This window comes from Dryobates pubescens, chromosome 5 (assembly GCF_014839835.1).
Source record: "Dryobates pubescens isolate bDryPub1 chromosome 5, bDryPub1.pri, whole genome shotgun sequence".
Taxonomy (NCBI): Eukaryota; Metazoa; Chordata; class Aves; order Piciformes; family Picidae; genus Dryobates; species Dryobates pubescens.
Window position 1 is genome coordinate 19753891 of NC_071616.1, and position 18790 is coordinate 19772680.

Below are 18790 nucleotides of genomic sequence, written 5' to 3' on the forward strand. Positions count from 1 at the left end.
GGTGTTGCTAAACTTTCACTTCCCCAACATTTTTGTATAATCACATTCTATAGTTTTTATTATTTTAACATACACTGAAAATTGCTGGCTCACGGCAGACATAGGCAGTTCGATACAGAGAGCAGCAGAAAGCAAAGGGGAAAGCCTGTGTGTGTATCTGGGATGGCTGCAACAAGGCTGCTTCTTTCAGCCTCGCTCAGCATATTAACTCTGTTGCTGCTGCATGAACAAGAATTTTGTATCAGCAGCACAAGCCCATCTCTTCTCCATTGACCATCAGAGGACACCTGCCTGCACAGAGCAACCCTGGACCACCAAGGCTTTCTCCCTTTCCTAGCAGATGAAAGCAGCAGATGCACTTCAGCCTGTGCTGCTTTTTGGAGTAAGTGATGACTGACATCAGAGGACAGGCTCACTGCCTGCCCCGCTTCTGCCAGCTATCAGTCAGTGATCAGTGTCTGGCAGCACCCAATTCTCAAAAATTACTGCAGTAGATATGCAGCACACCCCACCCAGTGCCTTGGCATTGGTCGCTCCAAGAACACATAAAAGGAAGCACAGACCCATACCTCAGCCATTCCTTGTTCCCTCATTTACTTTGCTCACGTACACAGACACACACACATGCATTAGGGATTTAGTCTTTACCCAGAGCACATCCTTTTAAAGAATGCAGCAGACAGTGCAGATACATGTGTAACCATAAATCATAGCTGCCTACTCCTGAAAGACTAGCAACAAAAGGAAAAAGCCATAAAGCTGCAATGCTCAGAGTAAATATAACATCAGCTTAATCACTCTCTTAGGAGTAAGAATGCACTTTGCTCTGTGTGTTTGTGTGCTCGTAATAACAGGGACCAACATGGGCTATAGAGCAGCCCACTGCCTCCTGGCATGATAACAGGAGAATTAACAAAAATCTAGTTAAAAAATCCTTTAAAATATACTATCTAAAACACCACTTCCTTTATTGAGTCATTAACAAGAGCACGTTTGTACTGATATTAGCCAGGATAAATTTCAAATGAGAGAAGAATAAGGTCTAAATCCTCATACTACTTACTCATTCTTTGGGGACCACCTGTAGTTCACCCTCATTCACTGCAATTTTTTTTTTTTTTAAAGCATTTCCAACAAACACTTTTTATTCCTGCAATGCCCACTGCATTTATGCAGTTACCAGAAGATGACAGGAATTTCCAGGCTAGGTTGGTCTGCATTGCTTTCAAAACAGATTTTGGTGAAATACAACGCATTTGTACATGTTCTAAATCATGTTTTAAAATATCAATAAGCTTTAGCTTTCTCTTATTTAGAATCAAGTCTTACAGGATCCTAAAAAACTACTCAGATTTAGCAAAGGACTTAACATTTAGTTATTGTTAAGAGGTTTACCATGTCCTGGATAAGTTACTGGTTTCATTCATTTAAAGCCTGTTTCAGTTCTGCAAAGCAAAGTTTCTTTTCGCAAAGCCCAACTGTTCTTTCCAGCAGAGTATAACTTTAAAATTACATGGAGTTGCAATGAACAGACAATCAGCATACCTGCAAGTGCTACTCTTCTGCATGACGTCAGCTCGATGGTATCCAGAGAGTTTACAAAACCCGTCATTACTATAAACTACAGGCCAGTCCACAATCTGGGCATTTCCCAACAGAAAACTGGATTCTGTAAAGAGAAAGAGGAGAGGAGAGGAGAAAGGGCTGTTGTCAGTGGCAAAGTACATTTAAACCCTCTGTGTTACACAGCCAATGAGGACTTCCAGCATGAAGAGGGAACCAAAAGCAAAATGGGAATCAGAAAAGAAATCATGATGAAAAAACCTAAATTATAGTAGCATAACTAGCTTCTTGCACCCCAAAAGTACTGATAAAAGCACCAATGCTTTAACAATCTAGAAAACACTCATTTATTCACAACATCTGGGCAAGGTATCATGTTCGGTTTTCATTTTATATGCATCTTGAAGTCAGCCTTAAATTAACTTGCAAACTTTAGTTTTAAATGCTGAACAGCATGTATGCCAAACACTGATGACAACTCTCTTGCTTCAGACAAGTAAATGTTTCCTCCTGGCAGGTCTTGGCCTGTTTTGCAGGACACAGCCAGCATCCCTGGGATCACAGGATGTTAGGGGTTGAAAAGGACCTCTGGAGATCTTTGAGCCCATCCCCATTGCCAGAGCAGGACCATATAATCCAGCACAGGTCACACAGGAACACATCCAGATGGATCTTGAAAGTCTCCAGAGAAGGAGACCACAACCTCTCCAAAGAGCCTGTTCCAGCGCTCTGTGACCCTTACAATAAAGAATTTTTTCCTCAAGTTGAGGTGGAACTTCCTGGGCTGTAGTTTACATGCATTGCCCCTTGGCCTATTACAGGGCACAAGTGAGAAGTGACTGTCCCTTCCTTCTTGGCACCCAGCCCTCATATATTTATATACATTTATTAGATCCCCTCTCAGTCTTCTCTTCTCCAGACTAAAAAGCCCCAGGTCTATCAGCCCTTCCTCATAGGCAATGTGCTCCTGCCCCTTGATCATCCTTGTTGGACTCTCTCAAGTAGATCCTTGTCCCTCCTGAACTGGGGTGCCCAGAACTGGATGCAATATTCTAGGTGGCCTCACCAGGGCAGAGTAGAGGGGGATCTGCTGGACACACTTCTTAATGCATCCCAGGATGCCATTGGTCTTCGTGGCCACAAGGGCATATTGCTGTCCAAGGTCCTTAACCATGGGGCTGCTCTCTAGCAGATCACCTCCTAGCCTGTACTGGTGCAGTTTATTATTCCTTCCCAGGTACAGGACTATGCACTTATCCTTATTGAACCTCATTAGGTTCCTCACTAGGGATGAAGGACCAAGAGTGCCAGGAGCTGCTGGGAAAGGGAAAGGCATGCCCACTACATCACATAGTACATAATGAGACACATCATGCCTGAGAGGGCAGGTATTAGGTGACCCACCTGGAAATTCAGCAAAGTCAAGGAATGATGAGTGTCAAAGGCACTTACACATTGAAATAACACAGAATAGGTATTTAGTTTCAGTGACAGTCTATCAAAAAAGTAATTTGTGGGTTTCCTAAAATTATTTCAGTTGGAAAAGACCTCCAAGATCATCAGATCCAACCATTGAACAAACACCACCATGGCCATTAAAACATATCCCAAAATGCCATGTTTGTTTCATCATAGTAGCATTCATCCATTGTTGTAAATACAAAGTATGGGCAAGGAGTATTTCTGGGAGGCTGAACTCAGGTTTAAATGTTGCTTCGCTCATCTGTTCTTTCAGTCAGTGCTTACAGTTTATACGCACGGACTGCCACCAACATATTACAAGTTAGTCCTAAAATAGTTTTCCTCACTAGTTTGGAAAGATCCTTCTGTCCCTGCTTTTAGCAAGGTGTTTTCAAGGAAGGATATACCCATTTTGTATGAACACACTTTATGTTCATCAGCACCGCAAACATTCCTAATTTTGTTTCAGAAAGAACACTCTCACTTAGCAGAGTTTCTCAAACTGTCATCTGTGATGATCTTTGGAGTTTTCATAATATTTACTGTTAGTTTTCAATTTCATTTTGACTGCAGCAATGGATCTAACTTGTTCCATTCAATAACTAAAAAGCTATTAAAACACAACTATTAACAATCACTGCTATATAGGAATTGCAGGAAATGTTCCTTTTGGCAGATCTTGGAGGGGGGAAATAATAATTTTTTACAAATTCTCCTCATGATAGGCAAAGAATGGTTGTGCCAATTACTTACAGACACAGAGTGCACACATTTTCAGATAAAAGTGTCGCTGGGTTTGTATCACAGTATCACAGTATAACTAAGGTTGGAAGAGACCCCAAGGATCATCAAGTCCAACCTGTCCCAACAGACCTCACGACTAGACCATGGCACCAAGTGCCACGTCCAATCTCCCTTTGAACACCTCCAGGGACGGCGACTCCACCACCTCCCTGGGCAGCCCATTCCAATGACGAATGACTCGCTCAGTGAAGAACTTTTTCCTCATCTCGAGTCTAAACCTCCCCTGGCACAGCTTGAGACTGTGTCCCCTTGTTCTGGTGCTGGTTGCCTGGGAGAAGAGATCAACCCCCTCCTGTCTACAACCACCTTTCAGGTAGTTGTAGAGGGCAATGAGGTCACCCCTGAGCCTTCTCTTCTCCAGGGTAAACAATCCCAGCTCCCTCAGCCTCTTCTCATAGGGCTTGTGCTCAAGGCCTCTCACCAGCCTTGTTGCCCTTCTCTGGACATGCTCAAGTGTCTCGATGTCCTTCCTAAACTGAGGGGCCCAGAACTGGACACAGTACTCGAGGTGTGGCCTAACCAATGCAGAGTACAGGGGCACAATGACGTCCCTGCTCCTGATGGCCACACTATTCCTAATACAGGCCAGGATGCCATTGGCCCTCTTGGCCACCTGGGCACACTGCTGGCTCATGTTTAGGCAGGTGTCAATCAGCACCCCCAGGTCCCTCTCTGTTTGGCAGCTCTCCAGCCACTCTGACCCCAGCCTGTAGCTCTGCATGGGGTTGCCGTGGCCAAAGTGCAGCACCCGGCACTTGGACTTATTAAATGCCATCCCATTGGACTCTGCCCATCTGTCCAGTTGGTCAAGGTCCCTCTGCAGAGCCTTTCTACCCTCTAACTGACTAACATCTGTTCCCAGATGATTCTGTGTATGAGCTACATGTGCTGTTCTGAGATGATTTATAAGTCTGATTGGACTGTACTTTATGGAAACATTATTCTGTCAAACAAGGAAAGTGTACTGGAAAAAAATAGTATTTCTTTGAGGGTTTCATTTGTTGGGGTCTTTTTTTCTAAACAAATATTTGTAAAAAAAAAAATAAATAAACTGGGGATTGTTGGATTTTATATGGAAAATAAAATTAATTTAAAAATAAAATTAACAATTAAAAGCCAATCAATGTGACCAGAATTTTGATGTTGTGAAATCTAACACTGTAAAGATTGAAGAAATTATTTCAGGCTGTCAGATATTGTTAAGCCTAAATGCCAACTTTAAATACTTCTGTTCCTATCCACAAGGAGATGTCCTCACTACAAGCTACAGGAGACATGGAATAAAGCCTGAGCATTACATAAAATCTCTCTGACCTTTCTGCCCCAAGGACTCAGGCAGTGCAGATACTAACACAGGGGATATCCTAACCCCCTGGAAACCAAATGGTTCACTGAAGCACATCCCATTGCATTGCTGTCCTCCCAAGAGCTTGTGTCTTCTCCAATTTGGAAAAGTATAGACACCACCAGCACCCGAAAGCTGCTGGGATCCCTCCCTCAGTGGACACCCTACCACCAATGCACCCCAGCAGGTGGAAAGAATGGGAGCATAAGCAATTCTTAACTTCCCATCCCACATGGAAACAATCAATATCACAAGTACTCTGGTTAGAGCTGGAAAGAGCTTTCTTCATAGGATTACCTCTCACTACAGTTTTCTCACATATCTGGATACAATGAGCACAACCTGGGCAGTGAGAAACAGCAATATCAAACTCAGTTATTGATGCTTTGCACATCTGGATACTCCCCAGACAACCACAGTCCAAAAATCATATAACCCTGCTTCAAAGACTCTCTGTCCAGCAGCCATAAGCTTGATTGTGTATTCCCACCACATTACTCTTTCAGGACACAGAGTACACAGCAGAAGATGGGTGTTGCAGACAGTAGCTGACAGAGCATTTAATGGTTGTCTTCTATGGATTTTATACTTTTTTACATCTGAGAGCCTCAAAACATTTGACATGGCACTCACCAAACTGATCAAACCCACCAGAAACTTGGGAGGAAATAAAACAAACTACTGGGAGTTTAAAAAGCAAAACAAAACATAACAAAAAATCCCACCATAAAACTAGAAAAAATAGACACCAAAAGTATCTTGCTAGATACTACTATTTGTAAGGTTAGATCAAATCTATACTATATGCACTACAAAAGTGACCAGACAGAATATGTTTTCTTTTATTGCCATAAACTTTCCTTTACTTAATTGACTTCTTTTTAGCTCTTAAGCAATTAAGACTTATTCATCCACAGTAAGCATGTGAATGTGCATGTGTGTGCCTTGTTCCAGCTGAAGAAAAAATCTTGAATCAATGTTTGCATCTTGTTAGAGACAAAATGACTCCAACTGGAGGTACAAAGCCATAAAAATCCATGTCTCATTAATGCCACTGCTCAGTGAGCAGCTCGGTAGAATTTAAGGTCAGTGTCTGACCCTCGGGTTTTCTTGTGTACCCAAGTTCTGCATCCATAGAACTCCATGCCCAGCCTGCCTTTTATAAAGAGTCACGTTATTTTCTCCAACCAAGACACATGCTAATTCTTGCCTATTTACACAATTTCTGCACACCAAAACTCCAGGCCGATTTAACTTTACACTGGCCAGCTCATATCCAGCTGTAATCATCCAAACGGCATAGTGGATGACAGGGTTTTTTGAGAGAGAAAAAAAATTTACTCTAATTTCTTAAAATTTCAGAGTGCAAAGGGACACAGAATTGATTTTTGCTTTGAGTCGTCTGCTGGGACTCCTTGTATATTCTCTAACATGTGTCTGTTTAGGAATCTAACCTTGGTCAGCATCAGAGACTCCTTAGTAGAGAACACAGCCTCAGGGTTTGTAGAAGTTTTGTGCAGCTGGAGAAGAGACCATTGTCTATCACATCACTGCCACTAACCAACCACAAAAGTTCACTTCTACAGTTCTCTCCCCTGAGGCTATGTCCTAACAGCCAGTCCTGCACTAAATTCATCTGAGTGCCCTGACTTGTCATATTTCTACAACTCAGTTTCATGGTTTCTTCGCTAAGAAAAGTCAGTCATGGTTCTTAGGTTAAGATTTTCATCAGTATGGCTGCAGCAAATTCCACCCTGTTCAGTTCCCAGATGGCTTCCTGAAACTGGCTTTAAGAAATGAGGGTTGGAAAAACTTCATTTCTCTTCCATCTCCAGTTGCCATAAGGCAGTCTAATACCAAAGATGAGTCTGTTCCCTTCCAAGAGAACTGAATGCACATTCCTCCTGGCCTCCTTTGCGAGCAGCTCCAAAGTAAGGACTCTTATCCAAGGGCACCTTGATGTCCCTCTGTTCCATGCAGTTGTGACTCTGTGGTGAAGTTGTGTAGCAACCAAGTCCTCATTCAAGCAGATGAGATAGAGCAAAAGAGAAGTGTGCTACAAACCTCTTTACAGGCTACCAACTGACTTGCTCCTTCCTGCAATCTGTTCTCACTGCACACAACAGGGAGGAAAGGCAGTCAGACCACAGCTATCCACCTGATAGCAACCCAGGAAAGCATCCCATCAAATCCTACATTCACTCATAGTTCTTCCCTTCCCTCCACACTGGTTATTTCATACCAAAGAACTTTCACACAATTAGTCTTTGCTAAAGCATAAGCATGAGTCCTGAGATGCTACACACCTAGGACTGCACTCCCAGGGCAGATGTCTTCAGGAACACAGACCCAGGCTCAGACTCCCTTCATAGAAGAGGCAAGATCTTCTTGCCTGCGCTGCTCTTCAACAAATAAGACTGGTGTTTTGCATGTTCTTCAGAAGAAAAAGAAAACAACCAACAAAAGGTCTGCAAATTGCAGGATGATGAGCATAGCAAGGACACCAGCACTAGGACCTCCACAGTTTCTGTTTTCCTGTTGGATTCAACAGAAAAGAGCTATATTGTGTACACTTTTTATATATAAATACAAAATGCATTATACTGGAAGTATTCTCAAGGATAAGTATTTCTTACTTCTACTAATAACTGAGCAACACCCAATTCAGCCACTACACCTACACCAGAACACCTGGATTTACTCAGATTTTACGTATACCAGATCAGTATCACAAAGGGGATTGCCGAGGATAGCCAAACTTACTGATGGCAATGCGCGATACAGCTTGTGTTCTGCAGTAAGACACTGTGCAATATCTGTGCTGTGGCCCTGAAAGGAAAGTCTTCTCTCAACATGTGCAGCAGCAACCAATCTCACAAGTATTTTACTACAGAGGCTGGGAAATTGTCTCATGGTCTGTTAGACATTGGCCATTGTTCAAAGCAGGGCAGTAAATCGGACAGACCAATGGTCTGATCTAGCATATGAAGCTCTAGGTGACTATGATCCAGATGACCATGTGGTGATATCTCATATGCTGAAAACATCAATATGCAGCTAACTTCAGAAGTTGCATGATTAGCCTGAACACTCTGGCAATGCATTCCTCCTTGCTTGGATTCCTGCGATGCATTGAAAATGCTTTTTGAAACACTTCCTATTTCCTTAGAGATAAAAGTCAATTTCTATTATTTCCAGGCTTGTCTTAATGTCATTGCCTCCAAAAATCATTTTCTCTACCCCTCCCTCTTCCCAATATACCATAGAGAGCCCAAATCACAAATCTGTAGGTCGTGTAAATTCTTCACGTAGACATATCTGTAAGGGTGGTGAAGTAGGGCTCAGCCAGCAGACTTGCCTGTCCCAAGAGTTCCTGGATTCCTTGTAGGAAGTCAGCAAGCTCTATTAGCTGATATAACTGTCCTATTTAGAAAGTTTAATACTGATGGCAAGGAATTAGGATATAAGAGGTATGCAGTTAGCAAAATTTCAGGTTGGAAAACACAGTTGAGGGCACTGTATTATGTTAAAGGCATTGTATTTGCTGTTGCTGCATTTCTATTTCTCTTTTGTATAGAGACAGCCTTTGCTGTAGAGCAGCAAGCCTTTAATCTTGCTCTACCTTGCAGTAACTAACATTCAACACAGCCCATACCTTGTTTTGTATTAAAGAAAAAATAAATAAATAAAAAAGGGGGAGGGGGGGAGGGGCAGCAAGGAAAAGACCACAGTGTAAAAGCAATTAAATTTTTTTTAACCTATGAAATGCCCAAAGCAGTATAAAATTCACGTTATGTAATCACAGGAGAGCAAGAACAGCTAAATCATTCCAGCAGATACGCTTAGCCAAGTGAGAAATGTTGTTTCTAATCATCTTTTCTCAAGAATTCTTGGGTACCTCTTGTAATGAAAATTGTTTAAATCACCATTTCAGAATTCCATCTCATCGCAAGAAAACAGGCAACAAAAAGTCACAATTGGAACAATGCTTTGAAAAAACTGAAGCAGTAGCAGGTCACAAGTAATAATGATTAATATAATAATAAAAAGAAGCAGTGTTTCCATTCAGGAACAAATTCCTAACTCAAGCAACAGAGAGCTGTTCTTCAGAATTACCACTCATCCACTGCACAGACTTGACAGGCTCTGTGAAACATCTGGAATTTGTCTTTTTTGCTAATGTTGTCATATAGAAGCTCCAAAACACTGTTGTCAGCTGACTCTCCATATAAGCAAAGTCAGCATATAGCTGCAGTCTTGTTTAGACCATCTTGGAAAAGCCATGAGGTTTCTCTGAGTGTGTTTGGGATGGGATTCCTAAAAAACATTCTTAATTTTCTTTTAGCTCTCCTGAGCAATTCTTGGCCCTGGCAATACATATTTCTACTGGTGGTGTTTACAGTGACTGAAATCACATAATCAAGACGTACTGCATCCCCACAGAATATCCCTTTTGGAGGGCACTGCCCTGTGAAATCAGCCTCAATGGGCACCAAAATCCCTCCAGCCCTGGGGTCAGCTGCCAACAAACTGCTGTTCTTGAAGCAGCAACTTCCACCATCACTTTGTCCTCCTTGGTGATAAAAACACATAGCTGTTTTCTAACAAAGCTATTATTTCCCTGGCATCTTTAAAGCATGCAAAACATCAGTGTCATCCAATTTATCCAGCACAATAAGCGTTGCTTGCCTGGGAAAAAAAAAAAAATCAAATCTCTCAAAGGAGTAATTCTTTACGTCACCTTTCTGTACCAGTGTGGTTTTTACTTAATACTCATATCACGAAAATGAGAAGAGGACTAAAAGCCAGAGCAAGATGCCACCATATCAACTAGGATTAAATGATCCATTTCCTGCCCCAAATAATTGCTCCTCAAATAAAACAAAATATAAATAATCCAGCACTGGCTGAAATATTGCATCCACGTGTTAGTCACTTAGCTGGGAACATAGCAGCTTGCAGCAATTTTGCAAGCAAGCTCAAGAAGAAAAATTAGAGTGTCTGTAACTTACCTTCTGAAAAAAAAAATAAACAAAAAAATAACTTTCATCATTCTCAGTGTGAAGGACCACAAAGAGCTGGGTCCCCTGCATTCCTTGTGGCACAATGTCACTGACCCCAAGAAGAGTTTTGAGTCAATAAGGACAATGGAGTATCCCTGAGAGTTGCCTGCAAAATGACATTTCTGATCATAGTTTCTCCCTCACACTTTCATTTATCCTACAGTCAAACTAATCCTCACCTATCCTACTTACCATCTAAAAGCCACCAATGAATCTGTGCACTATTAAAATTATGCAGACCACAACACAGATGTTGTAAGACTGAGTTTAAACTGGAGCACATTGCAGATCTTACTCAAGGCACACAGAGACCCATGAGGAGCAACCAAAAAGCAGATTTGTAGCTTTATACAGATGAGTGATTGCTTCTTGTGTCTAGACAAGAAAATTGGGGTAACAGCAGTTGCTGAGACACAAGGACTCCTCCTGCAAACCCTCAGCCTGAAGCTAGTCCTGGCTGTAGCTTCACAGAACCTGGATGGATCTCAACAAACCTGCTGTGGCAGAGAATCCTCTGCCTCTCCCATGTTCCCCTCTGTGCAAGTGGCTGAAGAAAAGCTATCAACAAGAAAGATCAGAGCCCAGTATCGAGGCACTGCTTCAGGTGGCTATCCCAGAAGCCAGCAACGGGACTCCCTACCTCTGGCATGTGTGGGTGCAGGATCGAGCCCTGGCTATCTGGGTTACCCAAGGATTGGCACTTAAAATAGCCTCTCACTGAGTGTGCTGATTAAACAGGTTTGGGAAAAGCAGTTTATTAGAGCCCTAACTCCCAAATCTTCTTTTCTTCCTTGATTTTATCAAACCAGAAAAATCCTATTCCCTATGCTTTTCAGGAGAATAACTTAAAATCCTGGCTAACCACTGAACAGAAGCCTGTTAAACAGGCTAATTAAATGTATTTCCACAGCTCACTCAACTTCCTGACATTATTCTTTGGCTGTATACTCCTTCCAACAGCAATAAAAAAAACCCTAGATGTTTACTTTAAAAAAAAAAAAATCAATAATTTAATTTTTCTCAGATTTCAATATTAACCTGGGAACCAACAGCTCTCGCACTGACCTCTTGTGGTAAGTGCTCGGCAGCACTCCAGCCTTCCCCATAACAGAACAAGGGCTCTCCTACCACCCCATCCCACGCCCCGACAACACCCACCAAATCCAAGAGCTATTAGAAAGAGGAGATACACAATTTGCAACGCATCTGATCAGACCTCAAGGAAATCCAGCTATTCCTTTAGCTAACATTAGTTTGGTTCCTAAATTACTACAATGATCTAGAGCTGCCATAACCAGGGTTGTTTAAAAACAAAAATAACACACATATTAAAAAAATACAGACCATGTAAAACTTCCCCAATTTCAGCAACACTCAGATATGCTTAATCTTTCTGCATTCAGCAAGCCAACATGAAAAGAAAGGAAAGAGTGGTGCTTGCAGTTGAAAATTCCTCATAAATGTCACCTAGTAATGCTTCTTAGTGCAAAGATCCACTTTGCATTGATTTGTGTACCAGCAGGCCCCCTGCATTCACAGAAATTGCAAAAATTAACCCGGTGCCTTCAGATGCCAAAGCCCTAATGACATAAGCTCTTTGGTCATCCCTTCAGTAACTTCTCCACAGTCAACTGAGCTGGAAGATGAAAAGTTTCTCCCCACGGTTTACTGTCTTTATTTGGGGAACTGCTGAGGTCCACATTTATACGGCAGGATTCTCAGTGATAGGCAGTGATAGGCATCCTGTAAACTTGATGCAGCTTGCTTCAAAGAACTTTCTCTCTGCAACATGTAACTTTGAATCATATGCAAATGTAGCTTGTTTTAATTTAGGGGAAAGAAGCCTACACATATCTAGTCCCAGGAGAAAAATAATGTTTTGTCACTCTGCCTGTAAGACATCAGGTACTCCACATGGGCCAGTAAGGACAAGAGAGACAATGGACTCTTATTTTATGTATACTACCAGTGCCACAAACATGAAAAAGGTGTAAGCACTGCAGATATGACACTCATTTCCCTTCCCCTTCCTGGATAACTGCCTAGAGAACACGGTCACCTGTAAGCGGGGCTGATCCTTTCCTCCATCAAAGTCACCGAGACCCAGAAGAGTGCAAAGTGCTCTCTAAAGGAGCTGTTTTGTAGGAAAGTGGCACAAAGCTGAAAAAGGCCAGGAGTCAAATGATAGCTTCATTAAAGCTCATGGTAAAATTCCCACATAAGCCTCTCACAGTCAAGGCTACAACCCAAGTGTCAAAACACATTTGTGAAAGACCCGAAAAATGCATTTTCCTGAGGAAGCTTCTAAGAGTTTCTGCAACAGAAACAATAACCAATAATGATAACTCTTATCATATAGGTAAGACTATATATAGTCTTTCATTAAATTAAGTAATTCTTCCAGTCTGTTAGCACTCATTGCATACTGCCACAAAGTCCCCACGTAAACCTTTCCCCAAACTCATCCTCTACCATAAAGGAAATTACACCATTAACACAAGCTTAAAGCTTTTGCTGCTAGATCATGTGAAGGATCAAGATGGACAGTGGACAGGCAAGACAGACATGTTTCTCTGCCCTTGTGTTCATGGCTCAACTCGCCAGGTTGCTCTGCAGGTGAGTCTGGTCCATGAAGCCTAGCCCTGCTCTAGAGACTGCCCAATTCTGCACCCACTGCACCTCTGCAATGCTGAGCTGAGGTCAGTATCAGCAGCAGCTCTGAATGCACTGAAGAAGTAACCAATAACATTAGTAATAACAGGCAGAGACTGCTCAGAACATCTTAGGAGAGAACACTGCCCTAAGGAAGATCCTTATTAAAAGTCCAAAATACTAATGGCAGTAAAAGGCACTCATCTTAATGTGATTTAACCCAGTAATCTCACAAAACACTTCTTATTTCAGCTCAGCAGAACACCTGGTATTCTTAAGATCCAGGGCACAGACAAGGCTGTAGCAAGATCGTATCAGCCTTTGTGTGCCTCAGATAAGACCTTTATTTTCAAAGGAAAAAAAAAAAAATTAAAATGGCAGAGTGCAGTGATATTACCCTGAAGATAGGTCTGTGTGTTCCTTTTTACACCAACTGCAGCACTTGGTCTAAAAATCAGACACCACTTCTCCCTGCAGTCTTTGTCTCTCCTAGAGAGGAGCTCAGATCTGGTGTGGGCAAAGAACCAGCAAAGCATCCACCACCAAAAGCCCTGGGAAACATCTGCAACCTGCTGCTGTCTGAAAAGCAAAGAATGGTGCTGCTTTAAACGCTTCAAAAGCTCCAAGGTGTAAAGTGACCTCCAAAAAAGAAGAGGTTCTGCAGACAAAGAAACACCGTGGGACCCATAGCTTTGGGAATTGCTTCATCCTTCCTGAACACATTGGCTGAGAAAGGGATATTCAGCAGGCCAGCCCAGGAAAACCACCCCCTCTGCATGGAGGACAGAAGACCCATGACCACCCCATTCCTTTCTGCTCAGCTTTTAGATGTTCTGCTCATGATTTGCTCACCATGAGCACTTCTCCCACAATTACAACTTGATTTGTTCACAAAGCTGGAGTGAAAAGGGAAGGTCTACAACATTTCCTAAACAGGAAATGCATAAATAATGCTGAAAATTAAATATATAATTGCTTTTAACACCAGGCTGGCCAACACACTAAGTCCGCACACCATGTTCCCACTACACCAGTTCTGACTTTCCACACTTTAAAACTGCTGCAATTTTGCCTTTAAATTTTGTTATTCAGATCTGTCTCTGGCAACTCAGAGCAATTTGTCTCTACCTACATTTCATTTCAAAACCATTGCTTCCATTTCACCTGAAGAGCCTGTCTGCAGAAATATCTCTCTAATTTTTCCATCTGTACCTGTTGCCTAATAAAAGATACCTACAAACCTCTTCTGGTTGTTAAGAAAAGATTTATAGTTAAGAAGTGCAATGGAATTGCTTAAGTGTGCAAAATATGAAGAGTGTTTTTTCACCAGGATAGGTAATAGGAAGGCTTTTTTTGAGTCTGTATTTTTAAAAGCAACCATCAGTCTTTCCTTCATCTCATTCCTCAACTTGCCAATGAAAAATCATGTGGAAACTGATGAATTAAAAAGAAAGAAAAAAAAAAAAAAAGAAAGAAAAATAAAAGAAAAAAACCCACACAAAAAACACCACAAGACCCAGCACACTGTCAGCAGACCAAATACTTGCCTTCTACTGAGCACTGGAAAGAGATACTTAAACCAGAGTTGCTCAACTGGACCCCATTAAGTTTGGATTAAACGGTGCAGAACCCAATGAACAAATAAGTCTATATCCTCAATGACAAAAATAAACCAACCAAACAAACAAACCCCCACAAAACAAACAATAAAAAACCTATATCATGTTTTAGGGTCCAATACTGACCAATCATGTGACTTAAAACCAAATTTCCAATCCACTTTTCACTTTGTTGCCCAAAGGGGTAGAGAAAAAGTAGAATGAATGACCATTTCAGCACAATTTATGCTCCTAAACTTGACCAGGTTAAAAAATAGAAGGAGATATGTGCTTTTAAAGCCTAATGTTCAAAAGTCTTATGAGCTTTTCCAGTTTTTGACATCTCAGAGCCTTCCTGAGCTTTCACCAGGGAGGACATCTGATTTAATTTGAACATGATATAAAAGCACGGTGATCCCAAATTATTTTCCCAGCTCTGCCCCTGACCTGCCACATGACCTTGGGAGACAACCAGGATGCCCAAAGCCCAAATTTACACCACAACTGGAAGAACACATTGGAAATGCCTCTGCAAGTCCTCTCTTCCACAAGGAGTTATGAAGTGTAATTAAATTTCACCCATCGCTTTGAAATTGTCAGAGGAAACACGCTATATAAACCCCTATTAATTAAGCTTCCATTTAATATTCTGTTAAATAAATAGACTGTTGCTGGAAACTAGCTCATAGTGAGCAGGCAGCTATGGAGCTTTACAGGGAGTCAGCTGCCAACCACAGAACTGACACTGGCAACATGAGAGGGATGAAGCCCTCCAGAAGACAGCTGATGGCTTAATACAAGGCTGGCATTTTAGCACACAACATTTTAAAACAAATTCCAAGTCCTCATTCCCCTCCTGCTACTGTGGCAGTCAATGAGTCACTAATTCACTACCTGCCATCAAAACCAACTTGAAGGCAGCACACCAAAACACATTAGTACAAATATGAGGTAAATCCAGAATCATTCAGTAGAAAGGTGGAAGGGAACACTTCTCAGCACTATTTCACAGTGTCTTGACTGGTAATACATGCGGCAGCTCTTCTCAGTGCCCTGCTTTGCCCACCACTACCATTCACATCCCCAGATGCCTGCTGGTACAGCAGTATGGCTGGGTCACCCTAAACTTGGGCTGTCCAAGAAGGTACCTTCCAGCAGATGCAAAGTCGGTGTTTCTTACTGGACTTCATTTATGTCAACCCTCCCATGTTTCAGTAGTTATGTGCCAGTGCAAAGACTACATAAAGAAGGGATGTAACTAGCACAAGACTTGCCTAAAGCAGCATCTACGTTGACACAACTAGAGAGACGGTGGTCTGCAACATGGTAACTTGAACGGAGCAGTAAAGATCGAGAGCTGTACTCTTCACCAGCGCTGTGCACTGGATGGAAGGGTGAAATTAACTCTAGAAAGAAAAACTAATTTGACAGCCGTGCAGTCCTGAAACACTCCAGTCCAAAAGTCACCTAACCAAAGGAGCAACTGCTGACAGTTCTTTGCATATCCGCCCAGCCTCTGGATTACCACCATCCAAATCACAGTAACTCCCTCACCCGGTACTTTTGTCACAGACTTCAAAGTGTCAAAGAATTGCAAAGACTTTGAGCCCCTGAACGAAAACGTTTGCAAGTCTAATTATTAGAGAACCAAGAAGAATGGAAAGAATGACCCAGTGAGTGGATGGGTGGAGAGAGTATTAGAAATGTAAACGATGACTACTTATTTTCAGAAGCGGCTCACCCAAATCCAAAAAATTCCTAGTACTGCAAACAGTGTAAGAAGTGAAAGGGGACAGAAGAAGGACCGCGGAGCGCCGGCTCCGGCGGAGCCTGGTGGGGCACAGCAGATCTCGTTCCTTGAAGGCACCACTTTGGCACAGCCACAGCAGCGTGGAAACCAGTGCGGCGGGTCCGCGCCCCGAGTAGCGGCCGCGGGGATGGAGGGAGGGATGGACGGAGAGCGGGATGGGTGGATGGAATGGATGGACGGAGGGGATCTCTCACCGCTGGAGCGCCGGACAATGTTCTCCAGGAAGGTGTTCTGCGGTGCCACCAGCCCTCTCTTGCCCCCCGGCATCCTGCAGCGCCGGGCTCGGGGGCCGGGGGTGCGCGGCAGCGGCGACAGCGACGACGGCGGCGGCGGCGGGGGGGGGCCGGCGGCGGCTGGTGCGCCCGGTGCCCGTGAGTCGCGCAGGGGCGGCCGCGGCCGCTCATGGTAGTGGCGCCCCCGCGGCGGCTGCAGCGCGGACTGGGGCCGCGCCGCGCACCGAGCCACCGAGCGCCACCGCCCCCCCACCCTGCGCCTGCGCGCCCGCCCCGCCGCCGAGCCGGGCCGCCCCGGGACCGGAGAGATGTAGGGGGGCGGAGCGGAGCCCCGCGGAGATTGCCCCGTGTGGCATGGCTATTGCCGTGCCCCGCTGAGCATCGTCCCCTGGCTGCCCCGAGCCGGCGTCTCCGGGAAACCGCCTCGAAGTTTTGCCCTGAGTGAAACAAACTAAAAACCCCTAAGCCCCTGCATGTTCATCCGCACAGTGCTTGTTCAGACAGCATCCCCATGCTCTTAGAGGCTGGTTTTTCACAGAATCACAGAAGGGTAGGGGCTGGAAGGGACCTCTAAAGATCATCTAGTCAACCCATCCGCTAGATCAGAATCACCTAGTGTAAATCACACAGGAGCATGTCCAGGCGGGCTTTGAACGTCTCCAGAGATGGAAGATTGCACAGCCTCTCAGGGCATCCTGGTCCAGTGCTCTGCCACCCTCAAACTGAAGAATCTTTTCCTTATATTTATATAGAACCTCCTGTGTTCCAGTTTGTGTCCCTTGTCCTTGCACTGAACACCACTAAGAAGAGTCTGGCCCCATCCTCCTGACACTCACCCTTTTAAATATTAATGTGATTCCCCCCTCAGTGTCCTTTTCACTCGACTAAACAGAGCCAGCTCCCTCAGCCTTTCCTGCTTTGGGGAAAACCGGACTCCAGAATGTTGTATGACACAGGGGAAGGTGGCTGCATTTTGCTCACAAAATCACTGAAAAGTGCGAGACACCATGTAAAATGCCAGTCCGCCGTGAAGCCATCAACCATTTCTTCGGAGGATTCTAACCTCTCCCAGTGAGAGCAGCTGTGAGGAGGAGGCAACAGAAGGCAGGTTTAGGGCTGGAGCCCTTTTTTCTAACATTTTATTCAGGGATACAGCTCTACCGCGTTGCTCCTGTGCCGAAGCCCCAAAGGAGCAGATGAGTCAGTGCATTGAGACAACACACGCCAATTTCTGGTGTGAGCTCTTCCCTGCTCTTGACCCAGCCGCCTCCCTCCCTCCAACCTTTTCATTATTCGCACAGAGTCTCTTAAAGGTGTGGACCGTAAAACCCTGGAAAGAATTTCTCCACCTATTTCTTCTGCCCCTCCTCATTTTGTGCCACAGACTAGCAGGGATCCTCGAAATAAGCAAGAGATGGAGAATCACTGTTTGTCTCAGGCAGAGTGTGTCCTGCGGACCACATCCCGGTGTGCTCCACACTGCTGTCGTAGTTGGCACAAGCAGCAGTGCTTCCCCCAGAGGACACCATTCTGTTGTGGAAAAATCAATTTTTTTAATTCCCCCCTCTCCCCCGCCCTCCTCCTCCCTCCCCCTCCTACCTTCCCCCCCCCCATCCAGCTTGTTTTCCTCCTCCTTCCTGCGCTTGGAGTTTATCCAGCCAGTCACATTGAGGTCACCTGAACTCCTCTGCTTGAGGTTAAGTGCATGTATAAAATCTCTGTGACACCAGGAGCCGTTGCCGGAGCAGCTCCTTCAGCCAGGGCGTCGGGATCACTCTCACTGCCAGCAACCTGCAGCCAGTTGCCAAAACGAAAAGGTCTGGTTCTGCTTTCCGTTAAACAAATGGAAATCGGGAGCAGCTACATTGCCATCAGCTTGTGATTGCCGATATGAAACTATCTTGAGAGATGAACCACACCCTGTTTGTCAAACACTTACTGGTGCTGTCCCCCTCTCAGCTCTGAATTCCTTCAAGGCTTTCCTTAGAGCGAAGTGGTTTAAAGGAAGTTCCTGCTGAGCTCTGCCCCAGACACGGAATTTGGCTTCTTGTCATTTGCAGGTGGTTAGCAACACCTTCATTTCTTTCAAGGGAGCATTAGCCGTAGAACAACATCTAGGCACAGGCTGTGTGACTTATCTGTCTGGGCAGTACCTGTGCTCCCCAGTTCCCTCTTTTCCACCCAGTTTGAACCCAGTTTGAATTCTGCCACTTATTTCCCATCCTTGTTTTGAAACCTAGTTTTGGCTGCTTTCCTCCCTA

The 18790-nt window shown here is 43.9% G+C and overlaps 1 protein-coding gene across 1 annotated transcript in view; it reads right to left on the reverse strand.

Annotated features, from left to right (window-relative positions):
• The window catches only part of KCNH5 (potassium voltage-gated channel subfamily H member 5), a 152178-nt gene extending 135472 nt beyond the window's left edge, over positions 1-16706 (reverse strand). The window contains exons 1-2 of the mRNA XM_009903690.2: positions 16491-16706; positions 1546-1669 (exon numbers count right to left, since the gene is read on the reverse strand). Of these exons, the coding sequence (XP_009901992.1) occupies positions 1546-1669; positions 16491-16563 (197 nt within the window). The 5' untranslated portion in view covers positions 16564-16706. The remainder of the gene's footprint in view (positions 1-1545; positions 1670-16490) is intronic.
• Between the last annotated feature and the right edge of the window lie 2084 nt (positions 16707-18790).